At 43.2% G+C, this 15,028-nt stretch overlaps 1 protein-coding gene across 1 annotated transcript in view; it reads left to right on the plus strand.

Annotated features, from left to right (window-relative positions):
• The window catches only part of C8B (complement C8 beta chain), a 42,064-nt gene extending 34,728 nt beyond the window's left edge, over positions 1-7,336 (plus strand). The window contains exons 10-12 of the mRNA XM_049774602.1: positions 2,239-2,392; positions 4,204-4,272; positions 7,009-7,336. Of these exons, the coding sequence (XP_049630559.1) occupies positions 2,239-2,392; positions 4,204-4,272; positions 7,009-7,169 (384 nt within the window). The 3' untranslated portion in view covers positions 7,170-7,336. The remainder of the gene's footprint in view (positions 1-2,238; positions 2,393-4,203; positions 4,273-7,008) is intronic.
• Positions 7,337-15,028: the final 7,692 nt, after the last annotated feature.

A 15,028-nucleotide genomic window follows, 5' to 3' on the forward strand; every position in this document is an offset into this window, starting at 1 on the left:
TTTTGCCCCAAAAGGCTCTAGCTCCTGGAAGCACCTATTACTTCAGATAAGAATGTGCCTGGTGGCCAAAGGGAGACTTCACATGCTCCCTCAGGAAAGCATATTATTGGAGGGGCTCACTGTTGGTAAATAGAGAGTGACCCCCTTTCCTCCCTTGTGCATGGCCAGCAGGCTGAAGCATTCTGCAAATAACATCTGGATTAACTCATTGACATGAACAGTGGGCCCACCATGGAGCCTAGGCTGTGCCCACTAGAGAGGTTAGCTTGAGATGTATTTAAAAAGTAAATAATATTTTCCCATCAGAGGCATGATAATGTATAATTGTCAGCATTCAGACAGACCCCCAACTCTCATGGGTTGGATCATGACAGAATCGCTAACAAACTCTGGAGGGGAAATTGGCCTCAGAAAAAGAACTAGAGTCCAGAAGTGCTCAGCCTCTTTGATTTTCTCTTGAGACTTGGCCTCTAATTTTTTCCTAACCCTAACCCACAAACACTGCCACAACCCTACCTGGCTTCTTCTTACATGCCACTCTGTCCTGAGCACTGAGCAGTCCACATCACTCTTGGACTATGTTTCTGCCATGCACATCCATTGCCATAAGCTGGCTCATCTGACTCATGAAGCTTTCCATCCATTTCATTCTTCCATCATCTGCCATTATCTGTTTTCCCAAATTCAGAGTTGGAACCTGACTGCCCCCTACCCCAGTGCAGAAAGATCTGAGCAGTAGACAACACTAGTCAGGAGCTTATAGTTCAATTAGAGACTTGGAGAAAGAAACCTCAACATGGAAAATGATGCAAATATAAAGGAGAAAAGAGAATTTGTGAGAGAAGATGGGCCAAGAAGAACTTCTCAGCATTGAATAGTAAAAAGATCTTGTGTGAGCTTTGCAGCCTGGGAATCGCTCCCTGGTAACAGTTCTTACATCACTGAGATGATTTATATGGATTAGAATTTGTAACAACACTATATTGTTTTTAAAAGAGTTGACTTGGGGTCAAAGCTATAGCACAGTGAGTAGGGCATTTGCCTTGTATATGGCCTATCCAGGTTTGATCCTCCAAATCCCATATGGTCCCCTGAGCCTGCCAGGAGTAATTTCTGAATGCATAGCCAGGAGTAACCCTTGAGGACTATCAGATGTTACAAAAACAAAAACAAAAAAAGAGCTGACTGAATGTGTAGGTGTCACCAAATACATGCACACACATGTGTACACATGTGCACAGGCACACGTTGAATATATTGTAAATAGATAGATAATTAGTTATGGAAGAACAAATGTCCAACGGCATCATAACTGAAGGTTTGTTCATAGAACTGAGCTTACCAATACAGCGGGGTAACTAGAAGACCCCTTACGGCATTGGTAGAAGGAAGCAGGCACTCTGGTTGATAAGTGTAGTGTTATAGTGATGTATGCATTAAAAGCATGAGTTACCAGTGTTATAAAACCCAGTAGCTCAACAAAGTGCTAAGGAAGGTACCAGAGCCATAATATAACAGGTAGGGAATTTGCCTTATATGTGGCTGGCCTAGATTCAATCCCCAGCATCTCATAGGGTCCCCAGAGCCCATCAGAAGTGATCCCTGAGCACAGAGCCAGGAGTAAACCCCAAGAGCTTCCAGATGTAGCCCAGATACCAAAAATAAGGTAAGGATAAACAAAACAAAACATACACACATAGTCCGCTTTACCCATCAGGCAGATTACATGGACTTCTCACACTCTGTTACAGGTTTCTTCTGTTACAGGTAACCAAGCATCTAAGTATCCATGACTATGTTTCTAGCCTAAGTTTCTTGAGAGTAGGGATTTTATTTTATTCTTTTTACCCCTTTGTTAAGGCACCTTGAGTTACAAAGTTATTTAATGCTGAGTTTTAGGCTTGCCATAGTCCAGCACCAATTCCACCATCAGTGTCAATTTCCCTTCACTTGTGTCCCTTAGTTACCCCTCTTTTTCCCAAGCCTGCCTCCTTAACAGGCACTTTTTTGTAAGTTTGGTTGTTGTAATTTGGAATCTCGTGCTTTTCAGGAGTGGTATAACCATAGTTTACTCATTTCTTACACTTGATGCCTGGGACTCAATAGGTATCAAATAATACAAGGGAATCTGGATGCATGGTTGTAGCTGTGTTATCCAGGACCAGCTGGCCTTTGTCTTTTCTGTGGAGGCTTCCATGGTAAATACTCTATTGAAACGAATACTTTTCTACCTGCCAGGCAGAGCCTCTGTATGAACTGATAACAGCCACAGACTTCTCCTACTCTAGTACCTTGAGACAGAATATGAAGCAAGCCCTGGAGGAGTTCCAGAGGGAATTCAGCTCCTGCCACTGTGCTCCCTGTCAAGGAAATGGGGTTCCGGTCCTGAAAGGTACCTCTCTGTGCACTGGGCTTGTGGGAGGACTGGTTCTGAGGTCAGAAGACAGAGTTAGCTTTACCATATGGTGGAGATTTCCTGGAATTCTTATAAAGTTCTTTTCTCCAAGGGGAAACACCCTGGCCACATGGACCTCTAGAAGGTCAAGCTTTCTCCATCTTGTATCCACATTTCGAGTCACTTTATACCTATGCTGAGGCGCCAGCATGGATCCTTATGTAAGGGTTTCTGCAGTAGCCCTCACTCATCACCGGCTGGTTAGCCCCCTCCAGGGAATTCATATCTGCACCATGGATGTGTATTACAGAGATGCCTAAGCCAGGAGCACTACCTCACTCCATCACTAGATCAGCCTCTAGTAAAGTGCCCCATGTCTTCCTCTAAGATAGCAGACCCAGCCCATGTGGCTGATTCCCCCCCAAGGAGATGTGTACAGATCTGAATGCCTGAGCCTAGTCCAAAATAATTGAAGTGAATCATTGGACTGGCCTTTGTATAATCCTCCCAGGTGATTTCATTATATTGTCCATTATAAGTCAAAGTCATAGACAGGTGGGTTTTGATTTTGCTGAACCCAAAGACTCCTGGGAGGCTGACAATGGCACATTGTAAAGTACCACAAGTGACCATGAACTTTAGTCTGTTTCCTGAGTGAGTTATAGGCCAGAAGATAGGTAACTGCTCCTCTGGCTCTTGTGTTACTTCAGTCCAGGCCCTAGCTGACCCAGTGACTGATGACGGGGTGAAACAGAAGCACATTGAGATGGTATTCTTGACTACAGATAGTGGCTAGATTTAGAGTGTATCTTCTCCTAGCAGGGGAAATTCTTTGTGCAGGTCCTCAGCAATTTCTGGTGAGCAGATTGGAGGGCATTGAGGATGAGCCCCAAAGTTGGGCTGCTGATTCTTTACAAGGACCTGGGAGCTTCTGTTGAGAGGCCTAAGCTGAGCTCTGATGAAGAGGCCAGTCCAGCAGCCAGAATAGCATATGCTTCCAAGGGACGTTGGCTGATTCAGAAGAGAACCCCACAGGATGCAGCAAGCTCAGCAGAAGGACCTTGAGGAAAGAGCAGTTTTCAGGGAGAAGGGTTTCAGCTACTCAGCTGGAAAGCATCCATATTTTTGGACATGGTGAATATTATTTAGAAAAGCAGATCTAAGTGTGATCCTTACATCTGGGAGGTTCTGTGAACAGGCCAAAGACACCTAAATGAGAGCCAGTTCAGCCAGGTGTGGAATCATCAGCTCAAGGTGTTAATCTAGTGGGAGCTAAAAGTCACTGTAACATGTGAAATTTTGACCTACAAACCTGCCTAATGCTGTTCATAAAGTTAAAAAAATAGTAGTAGAGACTGGAGTGTTTGCAGACCCTTCCCCATGATAAGCCTAAGGAATCCTTTATATACTGTCAGCACCAGTCAATTGTAAAATGAGATATTTAAAATGTGGTGTGCTCTCTATCACTGAAGGCAATCAAACAAAGGCTAGAGCTATAACTTGGTGAGAGGGAACACGGGTCTAACTTCTGATTCTGATAACAGATAAAACTTAGAGTTCAAATGTCAGCTAATGAATCCTTTTTTTTCTTAAACTTTATGCTGTTCCCTATCAAGTCAACAAATACCCTCTTCCATGAGTGAAGGTCATACAAGGGTGGAATAGGTTGATTGTTCTTGGTTTTGAATCTTGTTTTGAGCTATTCAAGAAGGTGCTAGCCTGAGGGAATCATGGTGATGTGGAAGACCAAATTTCCAGCATTATGAGCTTCAGTTATTTGATTTACACTGTCTGCATTGTCTTCTCAGAATCCCGCTGTGATTGCATCTGTCCTGCTGGGACCCAGGGCACTGCCTGTGAGATCACCAACCGAAAAAGTAAGGAGTGTTGGGGAGTTGGTTGGGAAAGGAAACTCTGGAGTGGTCCAGAGTGAAATTTGAAAGGCCCAGTAGATGCTTGGTGAAGGAACCTGGGGAGAACAAAACTTGAGATCTATCTACCCTGAATCCTAACTTTAGTGATATATAAAAATATTGATTCTCTTATTAGAGAGAATGATGATATAACTGATATCATTGCTTTCACCACTGGTAGTTTTTTGTATAACAGAACTATGAAGACTAAATGGTCTCTTGGTTCAATCTGAAAGATTTATTTTATTATTTATTTTATGAATTCCTATTCTGCCCTAAAAACCCAAAACAAATGTTTCTTCTACTAAAAAAAAAAAAAACACCTCCAAATAGAATAGGTTTATTCCTTCTGTGGGCTCCTACAGGACTTTGAACACAGATGTATTTTTACATATATATTTTTTCCCTATGTCTGTGAGTAGGGATAATGTTGTTCCATTAACCTATGTTTTTTGTGACTTATTTAGTTATATATGTCTTATTTGAACACATGGAACTTTACTTTTGTGGAGAGATAGAAGAACTATTAATAGAGATGAACTATTCCTGGTAATACTTGACCCAGGGGTATAAACTTGACATTTTGATATTCAGGTCCAGCAGTACTGGGAGATGATGTTAAGAAACCACTGTGAGGCTAAGCCCAGTATACCCAGGGGGACATATGGTGCTTGGGATTAAGTTCAAGGCATCACACATGTAAAGCATGCACTCCAACCTTTTAAGAAAATTTCCCAGCACCAACAAATAAAGGTTTAGAGATCACACTATTATTAATATTCCTTCCAGTTCTCAAATTCAATGGCCTGTTGAGAATCTAAAAGTTCACTCCCTATTTCTCCCTCTTCTTTTCCTATCTGTGATTTGTTGGTGATACCATGAAAAAAGGAAATGGCATTTTCAAAAGAAACAAATACCTCCAGGTATTTGACTGCCAAGTATCTTGTTCATTATTTTTACCTAACCTTAAATTCTTAAATTCTAACTCCATCACTTAATAACTATGACCTTGAGTAGCTGACATTACCTCTTTGTGCCTGCAATTTTTTTAGCCTGTTAAATGAGGATGATTAATTTTTGCCTGTGGTTGACCTAGTTTTGATCCCTGGCACTGCATATGGTCCCCAAAGGTGTGATCTCTCAAAACATATAAGATTATTTTAATCACCTGCTAGTAGTTTCTCCCGAGACATAAGAAACCTTAAAATTATAGCTAACACATTGCATTGGCAAAAGACATTGGCTTGTTTAAGAGCAAAATGCTGAGAAAAATTTTCTTGGTATATTACATGGGTTCAACTTTGACATCCCCACAAACAACCTCATGAAAGCTTTATGACCAGTACCCCCTACTTTATAGAAGAGGAGACAGGTTTGGGGTGAGAGGTTATTTATTCACTTGCTTCAGTGAATGAGAGAAGGAATCCAGGCTCAGAGTCTGGGTCCAGAAGCCTTTGCACCTTTCTCTAGCCTGTAGTCTTTCTCCCCAAGCAAGAGATTAAGAGTTGTCTTTGGGCCTCTGCTCCCACATCTGAACCCTGCTCCACACAGCTCTGTGCCCCAGATGAGTGCAGAGACAGCTCTGGGACCCAACTGGTGGTGAGAAATAGACATCAACATTTTCCACTCTCATTTTATAACTAGGGGAGGGAGGAAGTAACAACACTTGTAAGAGTAGCTCCAGAGTGCTTTTGTAGTTTAAATTATAGAGAACTCATGAGGCCCAGGACATCCGGAGGGAGATGCCATGTGCCATTAACTGCACTGTATTCCAATGGCCTAGCCAGACACCCATTCTGTCATGGCAAATATAATCAATTATTTGCTAATCTCATCGCTAACAAAACAAATGCTCTGGAGAAAGGTGAGTATCAATCAGATGGGGGCACAGTGTGCCTTAGGATCTTACTTAAAATACTCAATGTTTAAAGCAGATAGGGAAGCTCCTATTTAAATTCTGAGAAGGAGTACATGTCCCAGCCCCCTGTAGCTGGGAGGTTTCCTTACTGGAAATGATTTCTTCACTCAACAAGTATTTACCAAGGTTACTCATGTGTCAGCTTATATGTGAGGTTCAGGGGTAAGATCATTCCATGTGTTTCCAGTCATGGCAGAGATTTGTAGCTCTTTAGGGGATAAGAACAATATCATTTTGAATTGTCCCAGAAATACATTTCAAGTTTCACTTAAAACTTGAAACAACAGCTCCAGAATGCTTTTGAAATTCAAAATATAGAAAGTTCATGGAGCTCTTAGGGTAAGAGAAAAAACTGAAGTATTCTGGATAGATCTGATTCACCAGATGAACAGAGGATGGAACAGTGCTCTGTTCAGGGGTTTCCTTGTGCCAAAGCCTGGGTAGAAGGAAGCACGGGGAGAACAACAGCTTGATAGAAAAATGGTACAGCTGGTAGTGTTCTTGCCCTGCATATGACTGTCTGGGATTTGAGCCCCAGCCTCCCATAAGGTCCCCTGAGCTCCACCAGGGCCAAGAGCCAGGCCAGGTGAGCACACCCAGGTGTGGCCATAAAATGTAATTAAACAACAACAACAACAGCAACAACAACAAAACCAATGGTCTGAAAAAAGAACAACTGTAAATGGAGCCAGAGATCAGACTTCCAAAGCCTTTGGGTTCAACACTACCTTCCCTTAACTAAACTAAGGACTGATTATGGTTCATTGTCTCCTTTCTCTCAGATGTCCCTGTTGATGGGAGGTGGAATTGCTGGTCAAACTGGTCACCTTGTTCACAAGGACAGAAAACAAGACAAAGGCAATGCAGCAACCCATCTCCTCAGCCTGAGGGCAGTCCATGCCTGGGACCCAATTCAGAAACTCAGGCCTGTGTCGGAAAGTAAAGGTTCTAGCATATGAGGGGCTGTCAGCTATATTCATCACAATAGTGTGAGCCCTTAGGAACTCAGGCCAAGTCCCTTAATGCTAACAACCACCTGGGAACTGGCCCAAGGGCAGAGGACTTTGTTTTCAGAATGTTTGGAATAAAATCTAATTTGAAAATTGTGAATTCATTTGAACAAATCATGATTTGAAAATGCAAAGTTCCTTAAGGACTGAATCCTCTTGATGACTCTCACTTTGCTCATCTAGAACATTTTGTGTTGCTCACATTTGCCAGAACAATGCTGGAAGTCATTCTCCTAGCAATGACCTGCACATAACAAGTACCCAATAATGAATCAACAGTAAAGTGTTCCTCTCTTGAGTACATTGCCTTGGTCAATGCTAGTACTTGGTATTTATTGAACAATTACCATGAGCCAGTCATGGTACTTAGTGTGACCACTGTTCCCATCTTCAATTCAGACTTTATGGAAATTTGTTGAAATCAAGTCAGTGGGGAAAACAATGATTGGAAGGTGAATTGGTACATCTTCTTCATTTTAAACCTATTTGTTTTCCAACATCTCATCTGCTTTGAGTTTGCCTCTGAGCTCCATACGGGACCTAAGAACCTAGCCCATGAATCAAAGCTACTATCACTGTCCTCTACTGCTTAAACTCAGTCAGCTCTGGTAGTGAGTATAAAGCCATCACCGGAAGGAGCTGATTCTCCCACCTATTCATGTTACAGCAAACCTAGCCATCCTGTCTGCTTTCCTGCATCCCTGCAATCAAGCCTATGATTCTGGGCCCTTGTTTGGCTGGGTATTATTGCTTTGCCGTCCACCGTTATTCCAACAGGCTAATCCAATAATGTTTTATCTCTTTCATTAAACTAGGGCTGTATAATTTTCTTGAGTTATAATCTATCTTCTTTTAAGATTCCCCAGAGACGGGCAGAGAGTGGTTCTGTCTTTGGTTGATGGGAAAGTCCAGGAAGACGACAGGAGCACGTGGAAGCAGGCACCACCAAATTAAATTCTGAATCTCAATCACAGCCACCACTTCTAATGGGAAATTTGAGTTGATTATGGAGATGACAGCCCAGGTTCACATTTATTGCATTTAGCAGAAATTGTTTATCCTATTAAATACGGTCTGGAAGGAGAGACAATTGAATTGCAGTGTGCCCGTGAATACCCGGGTGACGCCCAGCCACTGCTAAACTGTGCAATAATTATATTCTTATTTGTGGGCTGAATTTCCCCTCGTGGCTCTTTTTGCAAACAAATGCATTTTGGAGGAGACTGAAACATACTGGAAGAATTAAACAAAAATAAATGCAAAGTGTGGTGTTTGAAAACCTTGGCAATTTGAAGTGCATTGGTGTCCCCAGGACACCAGGTAGGGGGCTAACTGTCTAGCAGTGTCACTTGGCAATGGTCCTGGCAGCTCAAACACAGAGTGGTTCATGGGGCTGGTGGAAAAATCTCACCTCCAAAAGCAGGAAAGTCTAAAATTGTGAACTCCTCACCCACACTTCCTCCCTACATGACCTTGGGCTAATCACCTTCTATGGGAATACTAACTAGCATCATTATTTTAACAATAGAAATAATAATAATAGCTGCCAATTATAGACTGTGGCTCAGTTTATGAAGTCTTTTAACCTGCATTATCTCATTTAATCTTGCTCTGCCTGTGTGGATATTAATGCAATCATCAGCTGACTTGTAGGAAGTGATGTTCACAATGATGGAGCTGTGTCTGAGAGGCCAGCTCAAATTCTAAGGCTGGGAGAGAGCACCTCGCCCTCTTGGTAGAACCCTCTAAGAGCTACCTGGAGTTGAGGTGGGAAATGTCACCTATGTTTTACAGATAAATGAACACACTGGCCTATTCCTCACCACTTCAGAAATTATCCCAAGAGAGTTTGGGGGTGGATCTGGCCTAGGAAGACCATGGGACCCAGGCCAGGTCTCCGTGGGGACTTTTGTGAGTAGCATATTGATGGAGAAATATTTTGTTTTACAGATTGAAGAGGTCCTTAATGACATTCTGTGTACTTGCCAATGTTTCCAAGCTTTGTAGACAACGTACAATAATGGATTCATTTATCATCCCCTAATTCTGCAAAGGCAGAAATGGGGGTCTGTGGCTGAATAGATGTAGTCTGGGTTCCCTGGTCAGGACTAGGAGCAGGCAGAGACATCTGAGTTGCGAACTCATAAAAGGGAGATGAGTGGGCCTGAGGGTAGGAATATCCCTGATGGGTGAGAAACGTTCAGAGATGAGTGATCTCATGAGGTTTGGGGCACAGAAACCAGTAAAATGGGGGCACCTCACAGAAGCAATGTCTGGGAAGGTCTTTTACAGAACCCTAAGGCTCTGTCGGGAATGATTACCTAAGAAAGGTGAAATGAAGAGGCAAGAATAATAGCTGATGTCAGATTGGGGTTGAGAACACTTTGGGGGATCTTGATATTGGCCCTCGGGGACTGCCAAAAGTCAACAGGAAAGCTTGAACAGAGGAAGGCAGCAAAAAATCTGTGATTGCAGACAGGACCAGCTGGAGAAGCACACAGACATGTGGTGAGGAAACCAAGGTCAGTCCTGCTCAGTCAGTTGCAAAAGTGGGACACATTATTGAGAAGCTTATTTCTTTTATTTTTCAGTTGTTTTTGTTTGGGGCCATATTCATTTGTGCATAGGGCTTACTGCTGGCTAAACTCAATGACCATAAGTGGTGGCAGGATCAACTTCAAGTCAACAATGTGCAAGGTTCTACTTGCTCTACTATATCTCCAACTTCATGAGCAAGTAATTTAGATGAACAAAACAAAAGATCTCCCAGTAGCAGACCCACCTCATTTTTATCTATGGATTTTTAAAAATCTGGAGCCCACACACACACCCCGCTGTGCTCAGAACCTGGAACTCATTTCTGGCCTTAAAGCTACACTGAATGCAAGGTGCATGTTTCAGCCCTGTGAGCCATCTCCTGACCACTATGAGTTGATTGAATCTCCAATGCCCACCAAACCCTAAGTATGACAGCCTGGCATAGTGTACTTGAAGCTGCAGAAATCTTGTGTTTTTAAAATATTTCCACGAAATCAGATTTCTCTGTATATTAAGTTAACCTTTGCATCTTATTTCTTGCATAATCAACCTCATTCTACTACTGAGGCTTTCAGAAGTCAGGAGCACCAGAGGAAATGTCCAGAGCACCAGAGGAAGAACAGTGTACAGAGGAAGAGAGTCTGTTAGCATATTCTCTGGTCTTTCTGCCTGCACTGAAGACAGTGCCTAGCTCTGTAACATGGTATTTTTGTGACCTGATGTATGTGATGTGCCTATCTATCCTGCTTCCTTAGCTGTTAAAGGAGCAGGTGCGTGGTGGTACCTCTTGGGGTGCGTGGGCCTTGTATGAATTGTACTTTAACTCTACCTTGGACAAATCAGCACTCTGCTGTTAGCTGCCACTGTCACCATCATTTCTGGGAGTACTCTAAACACCTACATTGCTTGTTTACATTGTTCTGTAATCATTGAAAATTGCTTTCAAGACATTTCAGGGCAAAACCCATCACTACTGTTACCCCATGAGAACAAGAAACACACCACATGGCTTAGCCCCTAGGAGATGTCTTAATAAAGGACGTGGAGGGCTTTTTCTCTCCCCTGCTCTAGGTTATTAAGGGAAAATGTAACAGCATAATAACTAATATTTGCAGAGGGCATTACCGGTTACAAAGAACTTTCATACATCTAATCCAGCTTAATCCTCTCAATGTCTGCAAGAGGAAGGGTTTATTATCTGCCTTTGACAGGGGACAAGACAGAGCCTTAGAGAGATTGAGCCATTTGCCCAAGAATGCAGAGTTTAGAAGTGGCAGAATCACCCCTGTCTGAAGCTGTCACCTTGGTGCTCCCTAACTTCTGCCGCAGCAGACCCAATCCCAGTTTCACTAACCTGTGAGTGCCTGCCACCTGTCATATGCATACCGGAGTCACAGAGAGCACTCCCCTCCCAAAACAAAATGAAACAAAACAAAACAAAAAAAAAAACCTGGCTTGCCTATAGCAAAGAACTGTTTTGAGGATCTTGTGGGTCTACAGAAGGGCAAGACTTGATGCCATGACTTCCTTGGCTAAGTGGCCTGGATCAAGTCCCTTTTCAGCTCTGTGCCTTATTGTTTTTATTAGAACATGGGGGGGGGGAGTGTGAAAACAGAGTGCTGGAACATGCGAAAACACTACCAATCACCCCAAAGATCCTGGCTAATGGGGAAGACCAAATTGCCATCTCTGACTTAGAGGCTGGACATGTCAACCTGTCTTCGGGCCATTTGCAAAACCCTGCCTAGCCTCTGCCTCCCTGTGAGCAGGTAAATTGCATTTTCCAGCAAAGAAAAGAAGGGTTTAGGAAGCATGAGTGCAAAGGGGGACTCTTAGAGGATCATCAGAGGGAACTGAGCGCTGCTCTGACTTTCACCTCCAAGCAGGAGGCCTCTGCAAAGCTGGGCACTCCCATTATCAGTGGCTGCAGCCCACTGGTTATCTCGCCTTTACACCTGGCAACCCTAGGTGTTCCTTCATCCATCACTGGCCATTGTCTGCTGCTCCATCCGCCTTTCCCTGCAGCATCTTTTGAGGCGGGCCTCCTTGTTAATAAGCCAGTTCCTTCCTATCCTGAAAACTATCTGATTCGGGCCTCTTTTATCCCAGCCACTCTCCATCCATCAGCAGCTTGCTCCACATGCTTGGTTAGGAAAATGGGAATGGGGGTGAGAGACAAATAATAGATAACACTTCTTCATGGCTATCTCTAAAGAAATAGAATGGATAAATAGATCCGTCACACATGTATCATGCCACCAGAAAGCAAAGTCCATTTGTAAAAAAAAAAAACAAAACAAAACAAAACAAAACAAAAAAAAGACAGTTCGGATAGCAGAATTTATCTCACATTTTAAAGCTGTTAATATAGAAGGAAAACATTTTTCTTTATTTTTCTGTAAGGTGGGGAAGAGCCCCACGGTCATGAAATAGGATTTTGGGGGGAAGAAATATATCCAACAGTACTCAGGGCTTACTTCTAATGGCACTTAAGAGACTATATGTGGTACCATGAATGGAATCTGGGTCAGCTGTTTGCAAGGCAAGTGCCTTACATGCTGTACCATCTCTCTGACCCTGTGGTACAGGACTTTTAACCTGCTGTGATAGCTCATCCTTCACTAAGGTGGAAAGGGCAGGTTTTCTCTGGAATGTATATGGCCTCTAATATGAGGTAGGGCTCTCCCTAGCAATTCAAGTTGCAAGAATCCTGTATGGATGCTTGTCCTGAAGTGCCCTCTCACCGATTCACAACCTTCCCTTGTAACACAGAGGAACATGAGAACGGCATCAGTCTAACTTCCACTTTCAGAAAGCAGAATCTTTCCATTGGGTAAAATTTAGTCGGCTATTTTGGGAGAACCTAGGAATGCTCAGATTTGTTTCTATCTTGCATGAAATAGCATCCCCAGAGTCCCAGGTACTGACATTTAGCTATGAAGATACTTGCATTTTTAATGAGGAGGGAGGGGGAAAAAAGAGCAAACTCTGCCTTCTCTGGTAGTGATACATGTCAGAACAGATAAATAAGTCAAGGGGTAGTGTTTGAGCAACAAATTGAATCTTGCATGTGATCATTTGGGAAAGGAGCATCTCAGACAGGGTCAATCGCCAGTGCAAAGATCATGTGGCATTAGGAAATTCAATGACAAGAGGGGCATCCAGAAGGCCTAGTAGTTAGGGTAGCAAGACTGGGAAAAATGAGTGAAAAGAAATGAATGATGTCAGAGGTTGGACCTTTGTAGATCATATTAGTAAATTTTTAGCTTCATTTATTCATAGAGTCTGATAAAAGAGATGAAGATGCAGTGAGACATTGGTTCAGATCAAAGGGAATTTGTGAATACAATTTAAAATGTTGGAACTCAGGGGCCCAAGCAATAGGGCACAGCAAGTAGGGGATTTACCTTGATTGTGTCTAACTCAAGTTGGATCGCTGGCATTCCAAATGGTTCCAGTGCCTGCCAGGAGTGATTCCTGAGTGCAGAGCCAGGAGTAGTCCCTGAGCAATGTTGGTGTATCCCCAAAATTAAAATGAAAGAAAGAAAGAAAGAAAGAAAGAGAGAGAGAGAGAGAAAGAAGGAAGAAAGGAAAAAAGAAAGAAAGGAAGAGAAAGAAGGAAGGAAGAAAGAAGGAAAGAAGGAAGAAAGAAGAAAGAAGAAAGAAGAAAGAAAGAAAGAAAGAAAGAAAGAAAGAAAGAAAGAAGAAAGAAAGAAAGAAGGAAGAAAGAAAGAAAGAAAGAAAGAAAGAAAGAAAGAAAGAAAGAAAGAAAGAAAGAAAAAGAAAGAGAAAAAAGAAAAAATGAAATAGAAGAAGGAAGAGAAGACGAGAAATGAAATGAAGTGAAATGTTGGATCTCAGAAGACTGAGTGTATGCTTTGAATGCAGGTTCAATCCCTGGCACCACTGATCAATGTTGAGAGTGGTCCCTGAGCACCATTTGGTATAACTCAAAAACCAAACACAACTGGGCTTTATCATGGGGAGCTTTCGGGCAACCAGGGAGCACATGAGTTAAGCAGGAATAAAGGCAATTGGCTCCCTGGAAAGCCCCAGAGACCAAATGAAAAATCTAGATTCAGCACTCCTCCTTTCCAGCTGGAGGAAGACCATCTCATCCACCAAAGCTCATGAGCAATAACTGACCAGATGTACCTTCCAGCCCCACATCTCAATGACTCTAAATGTGCCTGTTCCTCTAAGAGATATCCAGTCCCCCATCCTCTTTTCTTGCTCTCCTCCTTCAGGCTGGCTTTCCTTGATTCCCTTATCGGGGTTTACCATCTGGCCTCAGGGATTTTCTGCCAGGAAGGAATCATTCACAATATTCTCAGCCTAGACTCAACAAGACACTAGACTCACTAGACTCAACTTTCTTTTCTTTTTTTCCTGGGGGTAGGACTGATTTGGATCATACCTGGAAGTGCATAGGGGCTTACTCCTGACTCTGCTCAGGGACCTTTCAGGGCTGGGATTTTTGCTGGGCTTGGTTACAGGTAAGGTAAATGTTGTGTATATAAACATTTCAGTGGGATTATTATGTTACTGACCCTATCCTATCAGTGATTGTGCCCTACCCTAGGGTGTGACCTGTCATTCTGCTCCCACCCTAGGGTGGTACCTGATTCTGCTCCCACCATTGGGTGGTACCTGATCCCACCGTTGGGTAGTACCTGATCCTGGGGGATAAAAGCAAGAGTCTGTGGAAGGCGAGGGGCTTTTTGGCTGGAACTGATGCTGAGACTTTTGGCTTCAGTCTTGTCCTCCGAATAAAGCTGATATTTTCACAAGCCTGACTGTCTGTTAGCCTTTTACCCGCCGCTTCACCTGAGAACCGCCAGCTGAACAGGGTGGCAGACCCGTGCTCCGAGCTGGAGGGGAAAAACCTCATCCTCCAATCCCTCCATCAGTCAACCCTATCAAGGGCTGACTTGCAACTGTACGTACCTTATCTTCTGTACTATCTCTCAAGATCCCAGACTCTGCTTCCTTCAAGGCTAGAATACGTCTCTTTCTTTTTTTTGTAGCCCAACACTTAGCACAGAGTCTGACACAAGCCCTCCCGTGTGTGTGTGTGTGTGTGTGTGTGTGTGTGTGTGTGTGTGTGTGTCCCTCATTTTCCAAGAAAAAAGGCTGCAACCTTGGATCCTGTCTGTAGAAGAGGGGCCTCCTCTAGTTGCTGCCCCTCTGCCCCCATCTGTCCTGTCTGCTGCAGGGTCTGGGAAGCGATCCCCTTCCTCTCTGTCCATTTGCT

This window comes from Suncus etruscus, chromosome 6 (assembly GCF_024139225.1).
Source record: "Suncus etruscus isolate mSunEtr1 chromosome 6, mSunEtr1.pri.cur, whole genome shotgun sequence".
NCBI lineage: Eukaryota > Metazoa > Chordata > Mammalia > Eulipotyphla > Soricidae > Suncus > Suncus etruscus.